This window comes from Xenia sp. Carnegie-2017, unplaced genomic scaffold (genome assembly GCF_021976095.1).
Source record: "Xenia sp. Carnegie-2017 unplaced genomic scaffold, XeniaSp_v1 HiC_scaffold_20, whole genome shotgun sequence".
Taxonomy (NCBI): Eukaryota; Metazoa; Cnidaria; class Anthozoa; order Malacalcyonacea; family Xeniidae; genus Xenia; species Xenia sp. Carnegie-2017.
The window spans coordinates 10,398,643-10,426,183 of record NW_025813483.1 but is presented as its reverse complement, the minus strand read 5'-3'; the positions used below and the strand labels follow the sequence as shown (position 1 = coordinate 10,426,183).

At 37.5% G+C, this 27,541-nt stretch overlaps 4 protein-coding genes and 1 long non-coding RNA gene across 5 annotated transcripts in view; 1 reads left to right on the top strand and 4 right to left on the bottom strand.

Annotated features, from left to right (window-relative positions):
* LOC124442920 (trafficking protein particle complex subunit 10-like) overlaps nt 1–27,265 on the bottom strand; it is a 41,286-nt gene extending 14,021 nt beyond the window's left edge. Inside the window, exons 1-6 of the mRNA XM_046993431.1 lie at nt 27,026–27,265; nt 26,241–26,389; nt 7,927–8,038; nt 7,194–7,345; nt 6,341–6,460; nt 4,707–4,834 (exon numbers count right to left, since the gene is read on the bottom strand). Of these exons, the coding sequence (XP_046849387.1) occupies nt 4,707–4,834; nt 6,341–6,460; nt 7,194–7,345; nt 7,927–8,038; nt 26,241–26,389; nt 27,026–27,143 (779 nt within the window). The 5' untranslated portion in view covers nt 27,144–27,265. The remainder of the gene's footprint in view (nt 1–4,706; nt 4,835–6,340; nt 6,461–7,193; nt 7,346–7,926; nt 8,039–26,240; nt 26,390–27,025) is intronic.
* LOC124442923 (adhesion G protein-coupled receptor E2-like) lies at nt 360–2,078 on the bottom strand. Its single transcript, XM_046993435.1, has one exon. The coding sequence runs from the start codon at nt 2,072–2,074 to the stop codon at nt 494–496; it is 1,581 nt and encodes a 526-aa protein (XP_046849391.1). The 5' UTR covers nt 2,075–2,078; the 3' UTR covers nt 360–493.
* On the bottom strand, nt 8,206–22,741 carry LOC124442921. Its single transcript, XM_046993433.1, has 2 exons — nt 21,771–22,741; nt 8,206–11,185 (listed from the first exon to the last, which is right to left on the bottom strand). The coding sequence occupies exons 1-2, from the start codon at nt 22,223–22,225 to the stop codon at nt 8,908–8,910; spliced, it is 2,733 nt and encodes a 910-aa protein (XP_046849389.1). The 5' UTR covers nt 22,226–22,741; the 3' UTR covers nt 8,206–8,907.
* Nucleotides 13,115–15,939, bottom strand: LOC124442922. Its single transcript, XM_046993434.1, has one exon. It carries the CDS (start codon nt 15,241–15,243, stop codon nt 13,654–13,656), a length of 1,590 nt encoding a protein of 529 aa, XP_046849390.1. The 5' UTR covers nt 15,244–15,939; the 3' UTR covers nt 13,115–13,653.
* LOC124442927 lies at nt 23,482–25,002 on the top strand. The gene is made up of 2 exons (XR_006947439.1): nt 23,482–23,551; nt 24,254–25,002. It is a non-coding gene; the product is annotated as an uncharacterized LOC124442927 (long non-coding RNA).
* Nucleotides 27,266–27,541: the final 276 nt, after the last annotated feature.

Genomic DNA, 27,541 nt, shown 5'->3' with positions numbered 1-27,541 from the left:
GAAATATACGTTTTCAACAACAAATCGAAGATAGCTGTGTGCTAATCTTACTTCGACTGTTGTTCATGGAAATGTTGTCTTCCTCGACTGACGTCAAGCAATTTTCATGTAAAAGTAGGTACTTCCGCGTACCGCAACCTGCTCACTTGCACGTAGCATAAACGAAGAAGGAATTCTCCGATTTCTGGAATACGTACAGGCTTAAACCAAAGCTAAACACATGGAGATGCGTCTTTGTGGGAGGAAATCTAATGTATGTGATAACATTGCATTGGGTAGATACACGGCCCACTTCTGCGCTAACTACAATTGAATGAGCCTTTAATAAAGTTGATAAGGTTACTAAAAATTACCACGAATTCAATCCTGACTTTCAATTTAATATAATGTCACGACCGAATAGAAAACAAACGACAAACTGAGTACATATCAATTTACAATAAACAACATCTAACATGTTTGTAATTCAAAAGCAAGAGTCTATAAGTCATATTCAAAGTCTTGTTTCCCTGCAGCTCATAAAATCCTGCCAATATATCGTGCGATAGTCTGCCTGGTACGCGTTTTTTGGTCGAAAAAGCTGTTTATACTTCTGCAAGATAGTTTTCTTCATCACAAAAGCGACAGCGATATAAACACCTTGCAAGGAAGCAAAGATGTCGAACAGGTACGAGATAGCAAGAGAACCTACGGCCAAGTAGAGGAAACCAAATAACCAACTGAAACCCATTAAGGATGAGATTTTAATATAGATCCAAAGCATTTTTCGATGATGTCCTTCCCCATGGTGAATAATAGAAGCACCAGAACTAGAACGTTGTATATAATATACAGTGAGGGAAAAAACTACCACGTTGAAAAGTAGAAGGATGCCAACTGGAAGCACAAAGAGATACTTTTGAGCTAACTCATTATCAAACCAACATTTCAAGTCATTATAATAAATAGCGAAACTGTCTGTGCGATCCAACACAACACAAATGATCACAAATAGAGCAGGCAGAGACCACGTGATTGCAACATATTTGACGAACTTCTTATTTTCTTCGTTCTTTAAGCGTTTTTTCGGTACTCTCTTGTTGGCGAACGTCCTTTCGGTGTCCCACGCAATCATTGCCAAAGTGACAAAGGACACGAGGAATAAGTAATGTTTCAGGGCAGCCATCACGCGACAGAACACGTGACTGTCAATAACTGGTAACAGCCAAAACAACTGAACCAGAAAGAGCGATATGGACAAATTTGTGACGTCTCTACCAGCGAGATTATGTAGCTCAGGAAACAATAAATGAGTGAAGATCACCAAAAATAAACAAACCATCGAAATAATAAGACAGCAAAAAGTCAAGTATTCTTCGATTGGGGTTGAAGAATCAGCTGACCAGTGAATAGTTCTGGTAAAACTATCAGAAATGCACATGAAAATTTCACCATCTCTTACATCGTATTCACCAAAATTATAGATCGTTTGTGTGCAGGTACAAAGTATACTCAAATTTGTAAACATTACAAAGTCGTCTGAGGAAAGATTAACTCTTCTTCCATCACAGTTAGAGTATACAATCTCTTCACACACGGAAATTGTATGGTTGTCAGGTTCGACAAACACCTCTTTCTTTGGATATGTTTTACCTGTTGCGTTGATAATGTAGACTTCACCATTTTCAGCTGTTTTGTAAGCATCTTTGGGATAGAATTGCTTTCGAATACACGCCAGTCGACGAGAGGTTGTCTTAAATACTGTCAGTGAAAAGGTTGTACCTTCTTTTAAAAAATGTGAATTTTTGCTCACTGTAACTGTCACGTTAAAATCTTGTGTGAAAAACAGAAGTTTTGCAATGCTGTGAATATTAAAATTGCTCCCAAAATATGAAGAATTGACGATATTGGATCTTTCCGGAGTGATATATTTCGCAAAAATTAAAGATTGTTCGATAGTCAACTCAAGTTGGAAACTAAAAGCTCTGTACTTGCGTCCATCGTATAATAAATCAACGGGCTCATATTCCACGTCATGAACATGAGAAGCATTAAGTTGGAAAATCTTTGCAACGCCAGAACTGCCGTTAATCATTATAAGATCATCAACGTATAAACTTACGTTTTTCTCAAGTTCGCCGTAATCAAGCCAAACAGCAACATTTTCTTTATCGCTGAATGTCACGACTTTTCCTTTACGACAAATTTCCAAATATGGATCATAAAACTGATATAATCCTGCACATCTTGCTTCTTCTACTTCGACTAAAGGTTCGTCGTAGTGAGATAAACGCAGACTAACGGTAAACAACAACGGTTTGTCCTCAACTTTTTCTAGAGCTTCCACATGCGACACAAAGTAACAAGATGAACAGTTATCATCACTTGCTTTACAACTGTAACCGCACACACTGAATTCAGCCAGATCCTACGATATAGTTGAGCAGATATCATGTATGGATTTCAGGCACTCACGAAGTGGCTGTTTTTTCTTTCTAAAAATTCTCAAACCGTCTTTCGTTGAACAATATCTTGAAGCAAATTTTTCAAGATCTTTAAGTGAACGAAGTGAAGGAGGAACAACGCTACACTTCATGTCAAATCCGTAATATTCAAAGTCGTGGACACCGTTGCATTTGGCACAAAATTCATTTCTGTAAGTGACATTATGTTTGCTTACAACAGGAATAATTCGACGAAGGTTGCTAACAGTTAAATTCACATCATCTGCAGTTATACATTTTTTTACAAGTTCGTGTTCTTTTGATGGACATTTGTTGACTATCAAGGAATATGTATCTGTCTTCATTTCTCTGGCATTCTTCATAATCACATGTTTAGGAAGAATACACGAAACTAAAGAGACATTTCTGATGAGTGGATGTTGTTCTTTTACACAATATCTTTCATAATCATTACAACAATCACCAAAGAAAGAACATGACGAATCACAACGACAGTAAGATGATTTACAATCATTGGAACAACAACCACGACATGAAAGCTCTGCTATTTGACACTCAGGAGCGATGTTTGTCTTAGAATAATTTTGTGAACTCTCGAAATCTCGTTTGAACTTTTTGCCCACGTGATTTGCGCGAAAATCTCTTCCGGTTCGACCATATAAAATGTCCATTTTTAGATGATTAGGTTTGTTAATATCACTGCTATTCAAAGCATGGTTAAGCTTCGGAACTTCTACGGCACCAAGAAGTCTTCTCTTCAGTCCATCGATTAATCTTTTATTGTTATCGAGTGACCTCAAACCATTACGCTTTTTTTTCACATTTGAGAATCGCTGTGAATTGTTGGTTAACTTGACGGCATCTCTATTCAAAATGGCCGCTTTTTCATGAAACTTAATGGACAAATCAACAGCATGGATGATAGTAACACATAAAATCAAGCTAAAATACATATTTTCATCAGCATCGAAAATATGTAACGACGACTTATATATCTTGCAAAAATCACTAGACACAAACACCTTAAAGAAAAGCAAACACACTTCCGAGTGCTAAAAATCAGCTACACATCTGTGGAAGTCGAACGAACAAAAATCACTAGACACAAACACCTTAAAGAAAAGCAAACACACTTCCGATTGTTGAAAATCAGCTACTCATCTGTGGAAGTCGAACGAATACACAGATATCAATGAACTTCATTGCTCGGTAATAACACAGTATATACAAGGAACAAACAGTGGGAGCACTCTATTGAGCTTTTTGGGTATACAGGTATATCTTATTACGCATACGTGTTTACTATGATAGCAGCCAGTTTATTGCATTATCTTAGCAATAGGAGCACTGTTATGAACTACTCCAGCCAGAAACTTAATTAAATTTTTAGCAGTTACGGTTACACATGGCGGTGGTCCTGTTGCTTATTCCGTAAACTGCGGTAATCGAATATTTTCGCTGTCTACTGCATTTGTTTTCCAATTACAGATGATACAAACAAAAAGAAGAATCAAATTTTTCCCTGGTCAAAATCGTGCAAAAAGACCCGCTTTATAAAAATGATGGAAAACCATTTGAAAATTAATTCGTTACATTTGGGCCACAGCAAGGCACGTTTACAAAGGGAGTTCCAAATTCACAACTGTGAGACAAATCACACAAAAAAAGCAGGAAAACAAACAATTCTAATCATTCAAAAGTTTAGTAAACGTCATGCATTTAATGTCGAGTCAATGGAAAATAAACTCACTTCATCTACTATAGTAGTGAGGATGTTAAATAACAAATCGATTTTCCTTTATTTCCTTACATTCATGATGTAGTAAAGATTAATATGTGAATATTCTGACTATTGACAACCCATTTACGCCTGAAATAGTGCAGGGTTTATCTATGTCGATTCTCGGAAATCGGCGGTCCGAGTCGCTCTCGACTCCCAGTTGTCACAACACAGACCACGCGCTAGGGTGAGGACGATGTAAAATAATGGATTATGATGGAACAGGCAATGGCCGATTCACTAGTAAAGGCAGTCGATTTAAATTCATATTATCAGTGATCTCAAGGAAAGCATCACACAACCTTCCCACTCCAGACATATCCACTTGCGTGGCGCGCAGTTTTGGATCAACATCGGCAATGTACAACAAATCGTCGACCAAAGTTTCGTCGTCGGGAAACAAACATCTAAGACGGAAAACGAATTGTCTCGGCGGAAACACCAGGCAAAAATGAACTAAACTACAAAAAAGTTTTGCAAACCTTAAAGATGAACGAATGAACTTTCTTCTCTTGGAGAACAGCGCCTTAACCACTTGCTCAACGACTTCATATGGCGCATCAATCTCAGGTGTCTTCCGCGGGACAACATGAAGTAATACAGCATCAACCTTTGGTGTGAACATTACAGTTATATTATAGTTATATATTATAGTTATAAAATATCATGGTGATTGGCGGCAAAGTATCGTTACATGTTTGTAGATGTAGATCGTCCAGGTTGGTATAGTCCTGAGAAGGACTATTTTGTTGTTGTTGACTGACGTTTCGACAACCTTAGCGGTAGTCGTCTTCAGAGTCAAAAAAATGAATGAAAAAATCTTTTTGACTCTGAAGATGACTACCGCTAAGGTTGTCGAAACGTCACTCAACAACAACAAAAACAGTCCTTCTCAGGACTATACCAACCTGGACGATCTACATCTACAAACATGTAACGATACTCCCGGGTTCAAACAATGTACTTTAAAGTAACGGAAGATTGGAGTGTAAGACTATTTTTCAAAGTCTTTTTCAAAAAAGTATTTTGAAGTGAAAGCTTTTTGTTGAAGACGGATTGAATTGACTTCGCAAAAATATGCATTAACAGTTGACGCATGCATGTACTCCGCTGCTCAAGGAATCCACGTTTGTGAAAGTCAAGTTTCAATTTTATTAAAGAAGAATGTGGAGTTACGTCAGTGGCCAATCGTTTTCAAGACGGTCACTAACGAATTTTACATTTCGCTACAAGTGTCATGACGAGAACAACTTCTGCAAATACAGCTTCGAACAAAAATGTCTATTTGTAAAATGTTTGATTGTATCGCGTTCGGGGGTGCACAGCCCTAAAAGAAAATAGGAAAAGATGTGCTGGGTCCAATGATCAATTTTGGAAAACGTCTGTATTTGATAGAGATAAAACTCGTTCAAAACAAAGCAACACAGTTAATGAGTTGAAACGCATCCTCGTACTCTTCGGAGATAACTACACCATATCAAACTTATGTGAAAAAGTAACTCGTACACTAAAGGTTTAACACGGGCCAGTGAAAAAGTAACTCGTACACTACAGGCTTAACACGGGCCAGTGAAAAAGTAACTCGTATACTAAAGGTTTAACACGGGCCAGTGAAAAAGTAACTCGTATGCTAAAGGTTTAACACGGGCCAGTGAAAAAGTAACTCGTATACTACAGGTTTAACACGGGCCAGTGAAAAGTAACTCGTATACTAAAGGTTTAACACGGGCCAGTGAAAAAGTATCTCGTATACTACAGGTTTAACACGGGCCAGTGAAAAAGTAGCTCGTACACTGCAGGTTTAACACGGGCCAGTGAAAAGTAACTCGTACACTACAGGTTTAACACGGGCCAGTGAAAAAGTAGCTCGTACACTGCAGGTTTAACACGGGCCAGTGAAAAAGTAACTCGTACACTACAGGTTTAGCACAGGCCAGTGAAAAAGTAGCTCGTACACTACAGGTTTAACACAGGCCAGTGAAAAAGTAACTCGTACACTACAGGTTTAACACGGGCCATTGAAAAAGTAGCTCGTACACTTCAGGTTTAACACGAGCCAGTGAAAAAGTAGCTCGTACACTACAGGTTTAACACGGGCCAATGAAAAAGTAGCTACCTTCGGCTCGGGAACAAACACAGTCCTGGGTAAACTATACGATCTCTTCACTTCGCAAAGATGTTGCGTCATCGCTGACAAACGTGACGAGTTTGGATGACCGGGGGGTGCCGAGATGTTCTACAAAAGAAAAGATTAATGATGACTCTTGAATCAATAAAATTGATCTGAAAATTTATCGATACATTTAGTAAGGCCATGATGGCAAAATATTTGCATCAACAGCAAGAATCCAACACAATTCGATGAAAAGTTGGAATCATTCCTCAGGCTGGACAAATTACAACATGCTTTTTGGACACCGCCTATCGCAGTAGAAGAAAGTAAAGTTTTGGTTAAAAGTCTTCAATTAAGAAAAATGATTCATACGTGTTCAATACAAGAGAAATGAATGTCAAGCACTTCTCAAGGACTTGTAAGAACTATTAATTTTGCGGAAGGCACAGCTAACGCAAGAATTTATTTAACGTGAAAACCACCTTGTTTGTAGACTACTTAAAACACTTTTACTTTACACTTTAACGTCTGGAAAAGAAAATCAGCGCGCTAACCGACATGTTTACATGATTACAAAAACTTTGATCGAAAATTACAATTCAAGGACTTTCAAGCTCATTTTTATAAATTCAAAAGTTTTCAATGCCTTCAATTATTCATCTTCGATTAGAGGACATTCAAGGACATTTAGAGACTTTCAAGTATTGTGAGAAAACCTTTTGACTATCTCTATTACCGACTATCGCACCTTTAACCAAACATATATCTCAGTTCGTCCAAAACATTTACAATCACGCGCAAAAATCCATACGTTTGTGCATTTTACTGTTACAAAAACTTCGTAAAAAAAACTCACATCGGCTACTTCCTTTTGAAATACCAGCGACATGGGAACCCGACCGAAGGTGAAGGGACCAATGCGAGCGGAGACCGCTTGTAACCATTGTAGAAGAAGAGGAATGGACACGTTGAAAGGTAGATTTCCAACCAAACGAACACTTGGCAAATCTTACGTAAAAAAAAAAACAAACATAAATGGTTCGTTCATGATAAGGTGTCGACTAAATGTCCAAACTGAGGAGCTCCTTGATCTAGGGTCTTTGTAAGAACGTAGAAAATTCGCGTGCTACGTCTTATTACTATGCTTAAGTGTCTGAATAATAATAGTGATTTTTCACTTGACTTCGTAATGAATAACATACATACAGTTACTATATGGAGGAACAACATACATTCATCAAAAGTAAAAACAAATTGGGGTAGACAAAGGTTTGCTCATACAATGCTGTATATAAGAATGGAAGAATTTACGTGAGAATGTCAGAGTCAGTAGAAATTTTCAAATCTAAGTCATGTCTTTTTTAGTTCGTAATTTCACTACTTTTTCATCTCTTTTAACCCATCATGCATACAATATGAAGTGTCGTACTTTAGCAGAGCCCTACTGAAAACCACTTTTGCGATGTAGGCCCGCCGGGTAAATAGATGCAAATAATTATTATGAAAGGATTCAATTTTCTTCCATACAAGAAAGAAAACATGACTGGATCCTTTATCGGTGTCCGTCAAGCCTCGCCACATCAACTTACAATCCTTTTCCCATTCAACACCTTCAGCGTTTGGAAAGGCTTTGCAAACGTTGAATTTCATAATATTTTCGTTGTGAACTGTCATTTTACCGTCGGAGCAGTCGGCCAACAGCTGAAAAAAATTATTCAAAAATTAAAACAAAGCAAAATTCTACTTTTAAGGCATAAAGCCAATGCAGGTTTTTGAAGATTACTGTCAACGTACAATTACATGTCCGAAAAACAAGACTGTTGCTTGCATTTAGTTTGTATGACAAAAGAAATGGGAAATTGCGGATGTAGATATGAAGAAAAATTGTAACTTTAATTATTAAAAAAATGACTACATTAATCGTGACTTTTGATATATTGATATTACTTCGAGGAACTCAAATAATTAAATACTTTGAATAAAGACAGTATTTTTAAAACTCTCATTTGCAAACATGTTTCGACTTAGCTATAAGCCATCTGCAGTTAAAATGGATTATGGTTCAATTAATTACAGTGTGAAATATGTAAGATAGAAATATTAGGTAATACTCGGTGAATTATTTCCAAATTAATATGGATTATTGACCAGATGCGGGATGTGTGTAGCAGGTGAGCGAGAAAAGAAGGAAGTTTTCGCTGAAAGATTCTGTTGAAATGCTGGACTTGTTTGTTAAGGTTACAACTATATTCACTGAAGAATACCTCAATGTATCATGTGTCTATCTTGTATATTCCACACAGTATAGTATTTCATCTATCCATTCGCACTTGAGATGACTTACAGTTAGAGTTAAGTCGAAACATGTTTGCAAATAAAAGTTTTAAAAATGCTATCGTTTATTTCCGACTTTTAATTGTGCTGATAAGATCATATAAAAATGAGCATATAACTAATAACTAGTACACTACGAATCACAGTCATTTAATGTTAAGAAGATAGATAAAAGTTTTATTCACATGGGCGAATCCAAAAATCAAAAAAAAAACGACAGTTTTTCAACTTCATACTCAAAGTCTTGCTTCCCTGGTGCTTATCGAAGTCCGTCTACATGTCGTGCGTCTTCGTGCAAAAAGTTGTTTATACTTCTGCCAGATAGTTTTCTTCATCACAAAAGCGACAGCGATATAAACACCTTGTAAGGAAGCAAAGATGTCGAACAGGTACGAGAAAGCAAGAGAACCTACGGCCAAGTAGAGGAAACCAAATAACCAACTGAAACCCATTAAGGATGAGATTTTAATATAGATCCAAAGCATTTTTCGACGATGTCCTTCCCCATGGTGAATAATAGAAGCACCAGAACTAGAACGTTGTATATAATATACAGTGAGGGAAAAAACTACCACGTTGAAAAGTAGAAGGATGCCAACTGGAAGTACGAATAGATAATTTTGAGCATGTTCGTTATCAAACCAACACACCAAATCATTAACATAAACAGCGTAACTGTCAGTGCGATCCAACACAACACATATGATTACAAATAAAGCAGGAAGAGTCCACGTGATTACCGCACATTTAAAGAATTTCTTGTTTTCTTCACTTTTTGAGCGCTTCTTTGCTACCGTTTTGCTGGCGAATGTCTTAAGAGTGTCCCACGCAATCATTGCCATGGTGACAAATGATACGAGAAATAAGTAATGTTTCAGGGCAGCCATCACGTGACACAACACGTCATGATTGTCCATGTCTGGTAGCAGCCAAAATAACTGAACAAGAAAGAGCGATATCGATAAATTCATAACGTTCTTACCAGGTAGATTACGTAGTTCAGGAAATAAAAAATGAGTGATGATAACCAGAAATAACGAAACCATTGAAATAATAAGGCCAAAAAAAGTTAAGTATTCTCCGACGGTGGTTGAAGAATCAGCAGTCCAATTAATGGTTCTGGTTTTATTTTGCAAACCATCAGAAATACAAATAAAGATTTCACCATTTCTTATATCATATTCACCAAAATCATATATCTTTTGTGTTCGGTTATAAAATATACTCAAATTCTTAAACTTCACGTATTCTTCCGAAGAAAGATTAACTCTTCTTCCATAACAAGTCGAGTGTACAATCTCTTCACACACGGAAATTGTATGGTTGTCAGGTTCGACAAACACCTCTGTCTTTGGATATGTTTTACCTGTCGCGTTGATAATGTAGAATTCACCATTTTCAATTGTTTTATAAGCATCTTTAGAATAGAATTGCTTTCGAATACACGCCAGTCGACGAGAGGTTGTCTTAAATACTGTCAGTAAAAACGTAGTACCTTCTTTTAAATAATGTGAATTTTTGCTAACTGTAACTGTCACGTTAAAATCTTGTGTGAAAAAGAGAAGTTTTTTAATGGTGTAAATACTAGACTTATTCGCACGGAATGACGAATTAAAGAGATTGGATTTTTTAGAAGTGTTATATCTTGCAAAACCTAAAGATTGTTCAGGAGTCAGCTTGAGTTGGAAACTAAAAGCTCTGTACTTGCGTTCATCGTATAATAAACTATCGCGCTCATACTCCACGTCATGAACATGAGAAGCATTAAGTTGGAAAATCTTTGCAACGCCAGAACTGCCGTTAATCATTATAAGATCATCAACGTACAAACTCACGTTTTTATCATGTTCGCCGTAATCAAGCCAAACAGCAACATCATATATATCTAAATTTTCTTTATCGCTGAAAGTCACGAGCTTTCCTTTACGACAAGTTTCCAAATATGGATCATAAAATCCTGCACAATTAGCTTTTTCCACTTCAACTATAGTTTCGCCACGAGACAAATCCAGACGAACTGTAAATTGTTTAAAAGATCTTAAAATATCTGAGTATGGCCTTGATCGATCTGTAAATTTTCTTGTAAAATGTCTTGACCTTCTTTCAAATATACTACCTGTTCCATTGCGGCGGCAACTGTAACCACAGGGAATAAATTTAGCAGGGTCATATCTTAATGTTGAGCAAATTTCGTTCCTAGATTTCTGACAGTCACGAAGTGGCTGGTTCTCCTTTCTAAAAATCCTCAAATCGTCTTTCGTTGAACAATATCTTGAAGCAAATTTTTCAAGATCTTTAAGTGAACGAAAGGAAGGAGGCACAACGCTACACTTCATGTCAAATCCGTAATATTCAAAGTCGTGGACACCGTTGCATTTGGCACAAAATTCATTTCTGTAAGTGACATTATGTTTACTTACAACAGGAATAATTCGACGAAGATTGCTAACAATAAAATCCACATCATTTGCAGTTATACATTTTTTTACAAGTTTTTGTTCTGTTGACGGACATTTATTGACTATTAACGAGTACTCCGAGTATTGATTATCCCTAGAACCTTTCCAAGTCACATGACGAATACACGAAACCAAAGAGACATTTCTAACGACAGGATTTTCTTTTGCACAATATCTTTCATAATCATTACAACAATCACCAAAGAAAGAACATGACGAATCACATCGACAGTAAGATGATTTACAATCATTGGAACAACAACCACGACATGAAAGCTCTGCTATTTGACATTCACCAGTCATGTTTGTGTTGGTATAATTTCGTGAACTCTCGAAATCTCCGATATTGTCATCGTTCCAAAACATCAATTTGTACATTTTTTTTGACTTGACTAATTGCTCCGATGTAACATTGTCCTTTTGGATTACAATGATATAATTTTTTAGTGATGTACGCGATTCTATGGATAATTTAACGGTCAGAACGAAATTTGAAAGTAAAATGAGAAAAAAACACATTGCCGTAATCAGATCTGACATGTTCATTATTAATTTGCCAATTTCACGTAGAACCAGCGTGGAAGACAAGAACCATTAATGATGATTAATCAAAGTTATAAGTTTTAACTTAGATGTATCAGTTAGGATGACTATCGGTGAAATAGTGTGATATTATATCACACTGCATAATGTAGTAGTTTTCGTTACTAAGCAATGAAGAACTGGTTTACGTACAAAAGGAAGGGTGTGCAATTATTGGAATAAATCCTATGTTTAAAGGAAGTTAGCGAAAATCGAAAAACAAAGCCGATACGTGCCAAGATTTACGCATTATACGTGCGTCACACACTTTAGCATTTAAGGATAGCAAGCATGGCGAGTTTAAAATACTTCAAGATTTTTTTTAAATCCGCGCATGCTGCATTGAATTACAACAAAGAAAAGTCGAACAAATAAAATTCGCTTGAGTAATGAATGATGCTCCTTAGCAAATTAATATTTATTCCGTAGTAAATAGAGTATAAGATAAATTCATAATTCAATTGGGTGTTTTCTGGTCAGTTTTCATGAAATCGAGACTTCTTGTTTCACGAAGTCCATTGCAATACGTCAACAAACCTCTGACGTCATCGAAACGGTTTTAATGACGATAGACATCGACTTTGAGCAAATTTGAACCTTGGCATCAATGCCAAGCTGTTTATGGTTCGCTAATCAATAAATATATATTTTTACGACATAAATTAGTATAGGAAGAGAGGGAGAGAGTTGTTAGAAAAGAGACAGAAAATAAGACAAATCGTCGCGAAAAGATATCAATAAAATACGGAAATGCCGAGAAAACATAAAAATCCGAATTCGTAAGAGGTGTTAATTTTTGATATAGGCTATGACAAAAGCAACATTACTTTCTACGTCATGTATTATACGCTGGCACAGTATGGAAACAAACAGTAGTCTCACTCTACTATGCAACTTGGTGCTGTATATTTAATTGGATTACTGGCTGCGGCTAGCCACGTAAGCGCTCCTATTGTTGTATACAAATCACATGCGTAACAAGATATGCGCTACACAAAAAATTCTATAGAGTGGGACTACTGCTCGTTTCTATACAGTGACGCTGGTGCTAATGCAATCCATTCATCAAAGAAATAACATCTCAAAAGATTGACGCACAATTGACGTCATGTCAGTAAAAATACATAGATGACGTCACAACTTATCAAAAACAACAATCGACCGCAAAGCCCTGATACGAGCAAAACGTTTGAAACTCAAAGTATAACTGCATAGTTTGATGCTATACAAGGAAGAATGCGCAATATTTCATAAAAGATAAAGAAATCATTAAAACGTTCGTTTAAAATCACCACGGAGCCGCAACGAAATTATCAATGAAATTAATTCCTCTTATTTTAAAATTTTCATCATTATTTTCCCGCGTCGTTGCACTACTACGATTTAAAATCGACAGACATCGTTGAGACCGAAACTTTATTTAAACATTCATTACAAGTTGTATTCATTTACAGTGCTTAACAAAGGCTGACTATCGTAAATCTAATTGCAATTTTCCTCATGAAAACTGCCTTAAGATTAGACTTTGACTCGCTTAACACGATAAGGACTCGTGCGATTGTGATATTTTAATGGCTAGTCCACGCTACTTTCTACTGTATCATATCAAGCTTCCAATACTTGAAAAAATCTCACTTAGAAAGGAAACTTATCAAAACAAAATATTTGCTAAAAACCCACGGAGTAGCGGAGAAATGGTAAACGAGGTAGGTAAGGAACGGATAATTTTTTGTCCAATTGAGCGTCTTATGAATGCTATGTTCTCAAAACTTTGAAACTAATTAACGTTGATCTCATAAAAAGATTTTACAACAAGTACATGAAACTGCAGAATGCAGAATCAATATCATGCCAGATACTTAAAGATCATCGGTCAGGTCATCAATAGTAATGATCACAACATTGACCATGTATCTAAACAACACAATAAAATAATTTAGCTCAAACTCTTGTTTGAGTGGTGTCACTTGCATTCTGTAATGATGTGTTGTCACTGCTTCTGTTAAACCTATTTTCACAATGAAACAGTTCTTTATACTTCTGCCAGATACTTTTCTTCATCACAAAGGCGACAGCAATATAAACACCTTGTAGGGAAGCAAAGATGTTGAACAGGTACGATAAAATAAGAGAATCAACGACCAGATACAGAAAACCAAATAACCAAGTGAAGCCCATTAAGGACGAGATTTTAACATAAATCCAAAGCATTTTGCGATCTCGTCTTTTATCATGACGTAGAATTGTGGTACCAGAACGAGTGCGTTGAATGAAGTATACAGTGAGGGAAAAAACTGTCATGTTGAAAAACAGAAGGATGCCAACTGGAAGCACAAATAGATAATTTTGAGCATGCTCGTTATCAAACCAACACATCATCTCATTAACATAAACAGCGTAACTGTCAGTGCGATCCAACACAACACATATGATCACAAAGAAAGCGGGAAGAGACCACGTGAATACCACACGTTTAAAGAACTTCTTGTTTTCTTCACTTTTTGAGCGCCTCTTTGCTACCGTTTTGCTGGCGAATGTCTTAAGGGTGTCCCACGCAATCGTTGCCATGGTGGCAAATGATACGAGGAATAAGTAATGTTTTAGGGCAGCCATCACGTGACAATACACGTTATTGTCCATGTCTGGTAGGAGCCAAAACAACTGAACAAGAAAGAGCGATATCGATAAATTCATGACGTTCTTACCAGGTAGATTACGTAGTTCAGGAAATAAAAAATGAGTGATGATAACCAGGAATAACGAAACCATTGAAATAATAAGGCCAAAGAAAGTTAAGTATCCTCCGACGGTGGTTGAAGAATCAGCTGTCCAATTAATGATTCTGGTCTTGTTTTGGAAACCATCAGAAATACAAATAAAGATTTCACCGTTTCTCATATCATATTCACCAAAATCATATATCTTTTGTGTTCGGTTATAAAATATACTCAGATTCTTAAACTTTACGTATTCTTCTGAAGAAAGATTTAATCTTCTTCCATAACAAGACGAGTGTACAATCTCTTCACACACGGAAATTGTATGGTTGTCAGGTTCGACAAACACATCTTTCTTTGGATACGTTTTACCTGTTGTGTTGATAATGTAGAATGCACCATTTTCAGTTGTTTTATAAGCATCTTTAGGATAGAATTGCTTTCGAATACACGCCAGTCGACGAGAGGTTGTCTTAAATACTGTCAGTGAAAAAGTTGTACCTTCTTTTAAAAAATGTGAATTTTTGCTAACTGTAACTGTCACGTTAAAATCTTGTGTGAAAAAGAGAAGTTTTTTGATGGTGTAAATACTGGACTTGTTCGCACGGAATGAAGAATTAAAGAGATTGGATTTTTTAGCAGTGTCATATCTTGCAAAACCTAAAGATTGTTCAGGAGTCAGCTCAAGTTGGAAACTAAAAACTCTGTACCTGCGTTCATCGTATAATGAATAATCGCGCTCATATTCCACGTCATGAACATGAGAAGCATTAAGTTGGAAAATCTTTGCAACGCCACAACTGCCGTTAATCATTATAATATCATCAACGTATAAACTTACGTTTTTCTCAAGTTCGCCGTAATCAAGCCAAACAGCAACATCATATATATCTAAATTTTCTTTATCGCTAAGTGTCACGATCTTTCCTTTACGACAAGTTTCCAAATATGGATCATAAAATCCTGCACAATTAGCTGTTGGGAATAAGTGAGGTAATTGAATGTCCTACTGACAGAGAGACAAATTCTCCTTAGTTGTTTTAATTTCGTTAACCAATAGGCTTAAAAGAATTTTGATTGATGTTTTGTTGTAAATGAGTTGAAGAGAGAGTCTGAGTGAGTGAGCGATATACGTTTTTGATAAACATTGCCAGGGAATAAAAATTTCGTTATTCAAAAGCTTGAGTTGTTGCATCTATTCGACATATTCAAAGGGAATATTGCCTGGGCGACGGGCAAGATTCACAAAACGTGGCACCTCCGACGGGATAAGTGAAAATAGTTCGATCAAGAACAAGAATTCGTATTGAAACATGTCGAAGCAGGAAGCTGCGGAGCTAGCACTTGAAGCAAAACTCAAGCATATTACGATCACTTGCGGGAAAACTGAGAGAATTCTTGCGTCAGATAATCACGGGAGAATCGAAAGACATCGTGATGCGTTAAATGAATTAGTAAAAGAAGCAGATACCGCCAAACGTACAGTCGAAGGGTTGAAAATAGCTAGCGGCGAAAAGTCGAAAGCATTTCCGAGTGGGAGGAATCGATAGAAAATACCATCGGTCAAGCTGACAATGCAATAGAACAATTACGCAAGTGGCTTATGGAAGTGAATGAAAGTAAGAAAGCACATTTAAGAAAGGATCAGTTGAATTTCGAGAAAGAGTTGTATGAAACCAAGCTGCACTACAAGACTCAATTGGAAGAGTCCAAGAGGGACAAACCAGAAGAGACAGGAGAAATGAATTCTACAATTAGTGGCAATCTGGAAGCTAAACTACCAAAGCTAGTGATTTCAAAATTTAACGGAAGCTACAAAGATTGGCCAAGATTCTGGAACCAGTTCAGCGAGACTATTGACAAATCAAATATTTCCAATGTAACAAAATTTTCATACTTGAGAGAGTTGCTTGAAAAACATGTCAAGTATTCCATAGAAGCACTACCTTTCACTAGTGAAGGGTATAACCGAGCAAAAGTATACTTCAGTCAAAGTATGGAAAGGAGTCAGAAGTGATTAAAGCCTACACCAAAGAAATTCTTGACTTACCCAACATACCAGATGCCAATGCAGAAGGTGCATAAATTCTGAAAGACTCACCTATTATGCACAGTCTTTAGAAACTATGGGAAAACTGGAGCAGATCAATGGAAGTGTTGCAATGACATTGGACAAATTGTCTGGTATAAGAAGCGACTTGGTTCGTACCGATCCCAACTGGGATGAATGGGATTACATTAAGCTAATAGAAGCCTTAACATTATGGACTAGGCGAAACCCTAGAAACCCTATATGTGAAGGAGAAAGGAAGGAAAATAGAAACAGTCCCCGTGAAAGAGTATTCAACACCAAATTCGGTCAGCGAAAATGTGTATATTGCGATGCAAACGATCATAAATCAGTTGACTGCTCAAAGGTGACGGATATCAACGAAAGGAAACAAATATTGGCAAAAAAGCGCCGCTGCTTCAACTGTACCGAGAAGGGCATAGAGCAGCCGATTGTACAAGTAAAATAACCTGTCAACATTGCGAGAGAAGGCATCATACTTCTTTGTGTGAACAAGCAATGGGGAAGAAAACCCTGATGACTGCAACAAAAACCAACGAAGGAGTCTTCCCAATCTTGACTGTAAAGGTTAATGGGATCATGTGCAGAGCGTTAGTTGATTCTGGGGCTGGCAGCTCGTATGCATCTGCAAAGTTGGTAAGTGTCCTTGGCATGAAACCTGCTGACATAACAACAAAACAAGTGGACATGCTCCTGAGTAGTAGTGTAGAACGTCTGGAGACCTATGCAACTAAAGTGGAGTCCCTCGATGGAGAGTTTGGTATGGAAGTAGATTTAATTAAAGTGGAAAAAAGTGAACTTTTATCAGTAAAAAACCCCCAATACAGCCATATGATTTCCAAATACTCACACTTAAAAGGGGTTGATATCCAAGATGGTGACACGAAGGCTCAGCTTCCAGTACATGTAGTTCTTGGGGGAGGGGAGTATGCCAGAATAAAAACAAAGAATCGTCCCGAATAGGTAAAGATGGCGAACCTATCGCGGAGTTGACCAAGCTGGGATGGTTCGTGATGTCCCCTGGAAAAGAATTTGATCACAATCATATGTTACTAACACAAACCACTCAAAAGGATTATGAGAAGTTGTGCCGGTTGGATGTTTTAGGACTTGCCGACACCTCAGAACACGATCAAACCTCAGTGTATGGAGAGTTTAAGGAGCAATTGGTCAGGAGTTCAGAAGGTTGGTACGAGTCTGGTCTACTGTGGCGAGGTAACCATCCTCCCTACCATCTTACAAAGAAGGAAGTTTGCGACGCCTCAACAGTCTTGTAAAGAGATTAGACAGGGAAGGAATGGCCAGTGAGTATAACAGGATTATTGAGGAACAAGTCAGCAAAGGGTAGTTGAACTTGTAACCGAGCCCCAGTGGGTAGGGAGTTCTACTTACCTCATAAACCCGTGATACGTGAAGCTGCACAAACAACGAAAATCCGTGTAGTTTACGATGCATCCGCTCGAGCGACTCCAAGTGCTCCATCCTTGAATGATTGCCTTTACCCAGGCCCGCCGTTACAGAATAAGCTTTGGAGCGTATTGGTTCATCATCGTTCATTTCCAGTTGCACTTTGTGGCGATATAGAAAAGGCATTCCTCCAGATCCGAATAAAAGAACAAGAAAGAGATGCCTTACGGTTTCACTGGAAGAGTGACAGTCAACCTGAACCCTTGACATATAGATTCACAAGAGTCGTCTTCGGCCTAACTTGCTCCCCATTTCTGCTTGGGGGAGTGCTAGAGCATCACCTAGAAACTTGGAAAACAAAGATGCCAGATATCGTTGAGGAACTGAAGAAATCTATGTATGTCGACGATCTGCTTAGTGGGGGACAAACAGTAGACAAAGCCAAGGAAAAGGAAATCAATCGATGTATTCAACGACGCCAATTTCAATTTACATAAGTGGAACTCAAATGCCCATGAGCTTGAAGCAGATGAAGAAGAAAAGGATGATGAAGAAGAAACTTTAGCAAAACAACAACTTGGAACTAAATCTGGAGAATCTAAAGTGCTGGGACTGTTATGGAAAAGAAAAGTGACGAGATTTCCATAGTGATCCCATCAGAGAAATCGGCAAAACGAAACGTGAAGTACTGAGTAGATTGGCTCAGGTTTATGACCCTTTGGGAATTACATCACCCTTAATTCTAGAGGGAAAGATAATTTATCGTGATATCTGTAAGGAGAAGCTCTTGTGGGATGTACGGCTAAGCCATTCTTTGAAGTATCGATGGGACTGCTGGGAGAGCAATCTTCCGTGTGAAGTAAGTGTTCCGCGATCATTAGCTGGGTTCCGAGAACCAATCAAGTCTTTAGAGCTGCACGCATTCGGGGATGCTAGCACACAAGGTGTAGGAGCTGCAGTGTACTCAGTTATTCATCAAGAATCGGGAACTACTCAAATTCTAGTTGCTGGTAAAAGTCGTCTGGCAAAAGAGGACCTAACTGTTCCACGGCTAGAACTTGTGTCAGCCCACATGGCAGCGAACCTTCTTGTGAATGTGCGAAACGCTTTGGATCATTTGTCACGGCCGCAAAGTTTTGCATGGCTAGACAGCACTGTCGCCTTGCATTGGATACTTGACGGGGCCAGTATAAGCAGTTTGTCTCAAACCGTGTCCGTAAGATACACCAACATCCTGAAATAAAATGGCGATATGTGCCCACATCCGAAAATCCTGCAGATTTGGCCAGCAGAGGTGGGAAATTAAATCAGACGTGGCTCTACGGTCCAGAATGGTTATCTGATATGAGCAGATGGCCAACTAATATAACCACAACTCCAACTACTGCAACAGAAGCAGAAGCGACAGTCTCCCAAAAAAGTATCGCAATGACAACAAAACAGTACAGTGGTGATGTTCTGGAACAGTTATTAAGAAAATGCTCACTTAAACGAGCTCTAAGAGTGTCGTCATGGCTCTTCAGGTTCGTAAACAATTGTACACAAGGGGAAAAGAGAACAGGACCATTATCCTTTACCGAGATTGAAGAGGCTAAGATGAAATTTGTCAAACAAGCCCAAAAGCAAGGTCAATTACAACCAAAGTACGAGCAACAATGCAAAGAACTTAATCTTACGCGCAATACAGAAGGGATTTTAGAATGTCGTGGCCGAATTGTGGGTCAGTATCCTATCTACCTTCCCACAGATTCCTTGCTAGCTCAAAGAGTAGTGGAAAAGTTGCATCGTGAAACGTTACATGGAGGTGTTGGATTGACAATGGCTGCTGTAAGAGAGACGTATTGGATACCGAAGTTAAGAAGCCTTGTAAAGAAAGTTAGAAAGGAGTGTTTTGGTTGTAAAAGATATCGAGCGACATCAGTTCCCACACCCCCTCCTGGAAAGTTACCCGAGGACCGGACTTGTGGCGAAACAGCGTTCGAGGTGATTGGCGTAGATTTCGCGGGACCAATACGTTACAAAGGGAAGTCAAGCAAGGATTGCAAAGCGTATCTGGCGCTGTTTTCATGTAGTCTAACTCGAGCAGTGTACTTGGACATGATGCCGGACCTATCTGCTTCCACGTTCATACCAAGTTTGAAACGGTTCATTGCTCGGAGGGGAAGACCCAGGAAGATCTATTCAGACAATGGGGGCACCTTCATAAAAACTGCGAAGTGGATTGATACTTTACGAAAGGAGGAACGTCTTCAAGGTTATTTGGAGGAATTCGACATTAAATGGCAGTTTAACTTGTCCCGAGCACCATGGTGGGGAGGGCAGTTCGAGCGGCTGATAGGAATTGTCAAACAAGCGATGTATAAGACAATTGGAGGCGCAAATCTGAAGTGGGAAGAACTGTGTGAAGTGATACTTGACGTTGAAGTGCAAATCAATAGAAGACCGCTCAGTTATGTTGAAGACGATGTTCAACTGCCGGTGTTGACACCCGAGCTCTTTTTATTCCAGAGATCCAATCATCTGCCAGAACAGAAATTATGGGTCGAAAGTGATCCGGACTTACGTAAGAGGGCAAGATACTTGAAATCTTGCAAACAAGCCTTGTGGAAAAGATGGTCGAAAGAATACCTCACTGCACTGCGAGAACGACATAACATGAGTCATGGGACTAAAAAAGTTCATTGTAAACGTAGGAGACGTCGTGCTGATCAAATCCAACGAAAAGAATAGAGGGAAATGGCCTCTTGGGATCGTTATAGAGACATATCCAGGAAGAGATGGAGTGATACGTGGGGTAATGTTGAAAACGCCAAATGGAAACCTAGAACGACCAGTTCAATTGCTTTACCCAATGGAATTAGCTTGTGATCGACAGAGCCATGAAGAGAGACCTGATCTTAATCCAGACGCTCAACCATTCAAGCCAAAGCGTAAGGCAGCTGAAAATGCAGCGGGGATCATCAAATCGATTGCTGACGAAGAAAACGAAGAGATTTGAAACACTTCCTAGAACAGTAATCCATTTAGATATACATCTTATCTTCAGATGTATAGGGGGAGTGTGTTGGGAATAAGTTATGTAATTGAATGTCCTACTGACAGAGAGACAAATTCTCCTTAGTTGTTTTAATTTCGTTAACCAATAGGCTTAAAAGAATTTTGATTGATGTTTTGTTGTAAATGAGTTGAAGAGAGAGTCTGAGTGAGTGAGCGATATACGTTTTTGATAAACATTGCCAGGGAATAAAAATTTCGTTATTCAAAAGCTTGAGTTGTTGCATCTATTCGACATATTCAAAGGGAATATTGCCTGGGCGACGGGCAAGATTCACAAAATAGCTTCTTCTACTTCAACTATAGGTTCGCCACGAGACAAATCCAGACGAACTGTAAATTTTCTTTTAAAATGTCTAAAAATATCTGAGTATTCCCGAGATGCAGTTATAGTAACTATACTAACTATACTATATGTTCGCTTGCAGCAATTGTGACCACACGGAATAAATTTAGCAGGGTCATATCTAAACGTTGAGCAAATTTCGTTCGTAGATTTCTGACAGTCACGAAGTGGCTGGTTCTCCTTTCTAAAAATCCTCAAATCGTCTTTCGTTGAACAATATCTTGAAGCAAATTTTTCAAGATCTTTAAGTGAACGAAATGAAGGGGGAACAATGCTACACTTCATGTCAAATCCGTAATATTCAAAGTCGTGGACACCGTTGCATTTGGCACAAAATTCATTTCTGTAAGTGACATTATGTTTACTTACAACAGGAATAATCCGACGAAGATTGCTAACAATAAAATCCACATCATTTGCAGTTATACATTTTTTTACAAGTTTTTGTTCTGTTGACGGACATTTATTGACTATTAACGAGTACTTCGAGTATTCATTATATCCTAAGTCTTTCTTCGTCACATGACGAATACACGAAGCCAGAGAGACATTTCTAACGACAGGATTTTCTTTTGCACAATATCTTTCATAATCATTACAACAATCACCAAATAAAGAACATGACGAATCACATCGACAGTAAGATGATTTACAATCATTGGAACAACAACCACGACATGAAAGCTCTGGTATTTGACATTCACCAGTGATGTTTGTGGTGTTGTAATTTTGTAAACTCTCGAAATCTTCTTTGAACTTTTTGCCTGCGTGACCACCGAAGTTGCAAGACAACAATTCGTACATTTCGTTTGGGTCGACTAATTGTTCCGACGTAGCATTTTTCTTATCGCTTACAACCCAAACGAAATTTAAATTTAAGATGATAAAAAAATACATCGCCGTATTCAGATCTGACATATTTATTATTAATTTGCCAATTTCACGTAGAACCAGTGTGGAAGACAGGAAGCATTAATGATGATTAATCACAGTTATATATAAACCACTGCATAACGGGTGGAGTCAACGTAGCAAATTTATTTTAAGAACTGGTTTGTGCACAAAAGAAAGGATGTAGACTTACTGGAATATTCAATGCTTATAGAAAAAGAAATTAGAAAAGGTCGAGGGGGTCGAGACATCAAGCTATTTATGGTTTGCTAATCAATAAATACATTTCATAAGACATAAATTACAAGCTGAAGAGAGGAAGATGTTTGTTTAGAAAAGAGACAGAAAATTAATGAGATCACATCACCGCAAAAAGGTATAACACATTGAAACACGAATCGCTAAACGATGATGATTTTTGATAAAGGCTGTATATAGTTGAGTTTAACGTCTGTGTCATATATTACACGCTATGCGCATCGTTACTAAGCTACCAAGAGCTGATTTATGTACAACAGGAAGAGGGTGGAATTACTAGAGTGTCCACAAGTTAAGTTTCAAAGAAAGGAAGTTTGCAAAAGCCGAGGGGGTAGAGATATCACGCTATTTATGGTTTGCAAAATAATAAACACATTTCAAAAGACACGTAAATTTTTTTAGCACAATATCTTTCATAATCATTACAACAATCACCAAAGAAAGAACATGACGAATCACAACGACAGTAAGATGATTTACAATCATTGGAACAACAACCACGACATGAAAGCTCTGCTATTTGACATTCAGCAGTGATGTTTGTGATGGTGTGATTTCGTGAATTCTCGACATCTCGTTTGAACTTTTTGCTTGTGTGACTGCCGAAGTTCCAAGACAACAATTTGTACCTTTCTTTTGAGTTGACTAATTGTTCCGACGTAGCATTTTTCTTATCACTTACAACCCAAACGAAATTTAAATTTAAGATAATAAAAAAATACATCGCCGTATTCAGATCTGACATATTTATTATTAATTTGCCAATTTCACGTAGAACCAGTGTGGAAGACAGGAAGCATTAATGATGATTAATCACAGTTGTATATAAAGCACTGCATAACGGGTGGAGTCAACGTAACAAATTTATTTTAAGAACTGGTTTGTGCACAAAAGAAAGGATGTAGACTTACTGGAATATTCAATGCTTATAGAAAAAGAAATTAGAAAAGGTCGAGGGGATCGAGACATCAAGCTATTTATGGTTTTGCTAATCAATAAATACATTTCATAAGACATAAATTACAAGCTGAAGAGAGGAAGATGTTTGTTTAGAAAAGAGACAGAAAATTAATGACACCACATCACCGCAAAAAGGTATAACACATTGAAACACGAATCGCTAAACGATGATGATTTTTGATAAAGGCTGTATATAGTTGAGTTTAACGTTTGTGTCATATATTACACGCTATGCGCATCGTTACTAAGCTACCAAGAACTGATTTATGTACAACAGGAAGAGGGTGGAATTACTAGAGTGTCCACAATTTACGTTTCAAAGAAAGGAAGTTTGCAAAAGCCGAGGGGGTAGAGATATCAAGCTATTTATGGTTTGCAAAATAATAAACACATTTCAAAAGACACGTAAATTTTTTTAGCACAATATCTTTCATAATCATTACAACAATCACCAAAGAAAGAACATGACGAATCACAACGACAGTAAGATGATTTACAATCATTGGAACAACAACCACGACATGAAAGCTCTGCTATTTGACATTCAGCAGTGATGTTTGTGATGGTGTAATTTCGTGAATTCTCGACATCTCGTTTGAACTCTTTGCTTGCGTGACCACCGAAGTTCCAAGACAACAATTTGTACCTTTCCTTTGAACTGACTAATTCTTCCGTTCTTACATCCTTCTTCCTGGTTAGAAGCTTAAATTTTTTCACTGATGTACGCGATTCACTCGAGAAATGAACGTTCAGAACGAAATTCAAATTTAAAATAACAAAAAAATACATTGAGGTTTTCAGATTTGATATATTCATTGTTTTGCAAACTTCATATAGCAAGCTCCCAAGAACTGGTTTGTGCGCAAAAGAAAGGGTGTGTAATGACTGGAATATCCATAATGCTGTTTAAAGAAAGTTAGCGAAAGTGAAAGAATCATGCCATGCTCGCCAAGACGCACGCCTCAGCATTTGGGGACAGCACGCGTGATCATTTTAAAATGTTTCAAGACCTTTCGATTATGAAAACGGCTGAATCTGCGCATGCTCCATGAAATCACAACAAAGAAAACTCGAACAAATAAAATTACCTTGAGTAATGAATGACGCTCCCGGGCAAATAAATGTTTATTTCGTAGTAAACACGTTATAACATAACTTTATAGTTCCATTGCGTTTTTTCTCAATTTTTATCAAAACGAGGCTTTCTATTTCACGAAATCGAATGCAATACGTCGAAAAGCATCTAACGTCATCATTTAATGACGGCAGAGATCGACTTTGAGCAAATTTGAGCGCTGGTATCTATGCTAAGCTATTTATGGTTCTTGCGAATCAATAAATACATTTTATAAGACACAAGTTAATGTGGGAAGAGAGGGAAAGAGTTGCCAAAAATGAAACAGAAAATAAGACAAATCTTACTTACTCGAAAAGATGTAATAAAATACGGAAGTGCCGCAAACATATTGAAATTCGAATTCCTAAACGATGATAATTTTTGATATAGGCTGTGGTGGATGTGTTTGACGTCCGGTTATTAAGCAGGTACTTATGTAATTTATTCATTAAAAACATTTCAAAAGATATTTTAGTTAGATATCCTGTTTTGTTCAATCCTATGACGGCAAGTATTTCTGCCCACGCTGAAAAAACAAAACATCTCAAACGAAACGAACATGCAATGCTAAGATTCTGAAATTTGAATAGCACGAATAGACCTGTTGGCAGGCCACGCCATTTGGTATTTCTCAATCAAATATATCACTGTAGAACTCAATAAGAGTGAACAAAACAAACAGCAATTTTTTTAGCCCAAAAGGCGAGGACAGAAATAAAGAGTTCGACTGCCAATCAGCAGTTTTCAACAAGTAGAGCATAATAAATATACATGGGGGTGTACAGAGAATCGAATAGGTGAGGAAGGGGGGGGAGAGGGTGCCGAAAGTTCTGCCGCTGATTCGGGATTACGATAATCGTCCAGTTGTATAGGTTGTTTTCGTGTTCGGGGAAGCCTCGAGAATTCAGGCGTAACATCAACACATTTAGCAGTTGAAGCCTGATTCTTCGGCTGTTAATTTAGTCGTTTCAATCGTCCGAATAAAGCTCTGTGATATGGGCTTGCGTTCTAATGACGATTAACACCACTCGGACAACTACTTTAGAACTATGCTCAACAAGACAAAAGAAGGCCCACAAGAAATCAACAAATAGAATTCTAGCCACTAATCCAAATCCTAATCTATGGCGTGCAAAATACCTTAAGACAAACCGAATAAGATGAAATTATCCAAATATCATGTCGAAAATTGCATAATACAATAACCTTCGGGGTGGAGTGCCGCTACCCTCAAATACCCCCCCCCCCTCAATATGGCCATGTGAACATAGTACCACAGATAACTAGCCAAAGTTGGGCAAGTTGTAAAATTAAAATGACAGTGAAGAGCTCCATGTTCATAGACTGAATCTTAAAGCTCATAATGTCATGTTTAATCTCTACAATACGTTTTGACCAACTGTTAGTTGTAACTATCGGTGACAGTGGCGGATCTAGGATATCTCAAATAAATTATAGCTGCTCAATTCAAAATTCAAAGACTTTTAGAAAAATGCTATTGGTTTTGAGTTTCTAAAGAGAATAAAATTTTACCAATGAACTTGTCTCTTAGGTGCTTAGAAATGTAAATATATTCCAAATTGCGCTGCAGTAATTAATTTTGAGTTACCCTAAATCCGCCACTGATCAGTGATACCCATTGTTAGCCACCAAATTCTTTTCATCATTGATATGAACAACAAACAACAAGCAACAATAAATTCGTACCTCAAGAGCTGGAATAAATCTTTGGTCTATCTCAACAGCTGCAACCTGTCTAGCACCAGCATGTAAAACGGAGCGAGTAAGGGACCCTGGACCAGAGCCAACTTCACATACAAAACAGTCATAAACATCTGCTTTTGAAACTATTTTATCTATGAAAAAGGAGTAAAATTAATCAGACATGATGCAATTCTTTCTCAAATGGATAAATGAATCAGGTGAAAAAGTATTAGAAGCAATATATTTATATATAAATAACCTTACAACAAGTCATTTTCAAAAGCAATATATTTATATATGCATAACCATTACAACAAGTCATTTTCAAAAGCAATATATTTATATATGCATAACCATTACAACAAGTCATTTTCAAAAGCAATATAATTATATATGCATAACCATTACAACAAGTCATTTTCAAAAGCAATATAATTATATATGCATAACCATTACAACAAGCCATTTTCAAAAGGAACATTTGTTTCAGTTTAACATGCTTTGCAAGACATGACTGGAAAGTTTGGAAACCGCATACCCAAGGTTCGAAATTTTCTTGCATGGGCAACTACATTTATCAAAATTGCACATATGATCTTGGGTGCATATTACAAACTTTGCAGTCTGGCTGCAATGCAAATGGTATACATTAAAACACTCAAACCCCCACCCCCTACTGCCTAAGTCAAGAAACAACCAAATAAAACATTGAAATGTATATGAATAAAAATCGCCATATCGTAGCATTGTACGCTAGCACCACCGCCATACAACAGCTCAGAACTCACCTGTAATATTTTGATCAAGTATGAAATTCTGACTCAACTGTTTCTTCGCTCGAACGCCATAAATTCGTAAAATGTCAGATATTTTCGGCAATGGCGGTAAAATAATTTTCTTCGACATTATTTATGAATTGATATAACCAATAAGTGAAGGTTTAATCCAGAAAATCATCCTACAAAGGACTAAAGAGAACATTTTCCTTCTCCTCTCGACGGATTTATACACGTGCAATACTTCATGAAAGATAAAACAACGTTGCAAAAAACGTTGCTCCAAGTTTTCATCGTAGCAAAACAAGATGAGATTTTGAACAATCGACAACCGATATATCCTTCAAAATTTCTAATAACAGTTTATGTATGCCTTTTAAGCATACATATAATTAGTATTTTTTAAACGCTGAAAGTTAAGTGTATTGTAAATGAACAAAATAGTACATTATGACGTCACAAATGGTCGAACAGTCTTCGCAAAATGACTGTTGAAATGAGCAAACACGAAGACTCTGTACAACGCAA

Coding starts and splice junctions, on each gene's coding strand:
- LOC124442922 (XM_046993434.1), bottom strand. CDS start 15,243: ATGATTAACGGCAGTTGTGGCGTTGCAAAGATTTTCCAACTTAATGCT.
- LOC124442923 (XM_046993435.1), bottom strand. CDS start 2,074: ATGATTAACGGCAGTTCTGGCGTTGCAAAGATTTTCCAACTTAATGCT.
- LOC124442921 (XM_046993433.1), bottom strand. CDS start 22,225: ATGTCAGATCTGAATACGGCGATGTATTTTTTTATCATCTTAAATTTA. Junction 11,186..21,770: donor TACTCGTTAATAGTCAATAA/ATGTCCGTCAAC, acceptor AATAGTCAATAA/ATGTCCGTCAACAGAACAAA.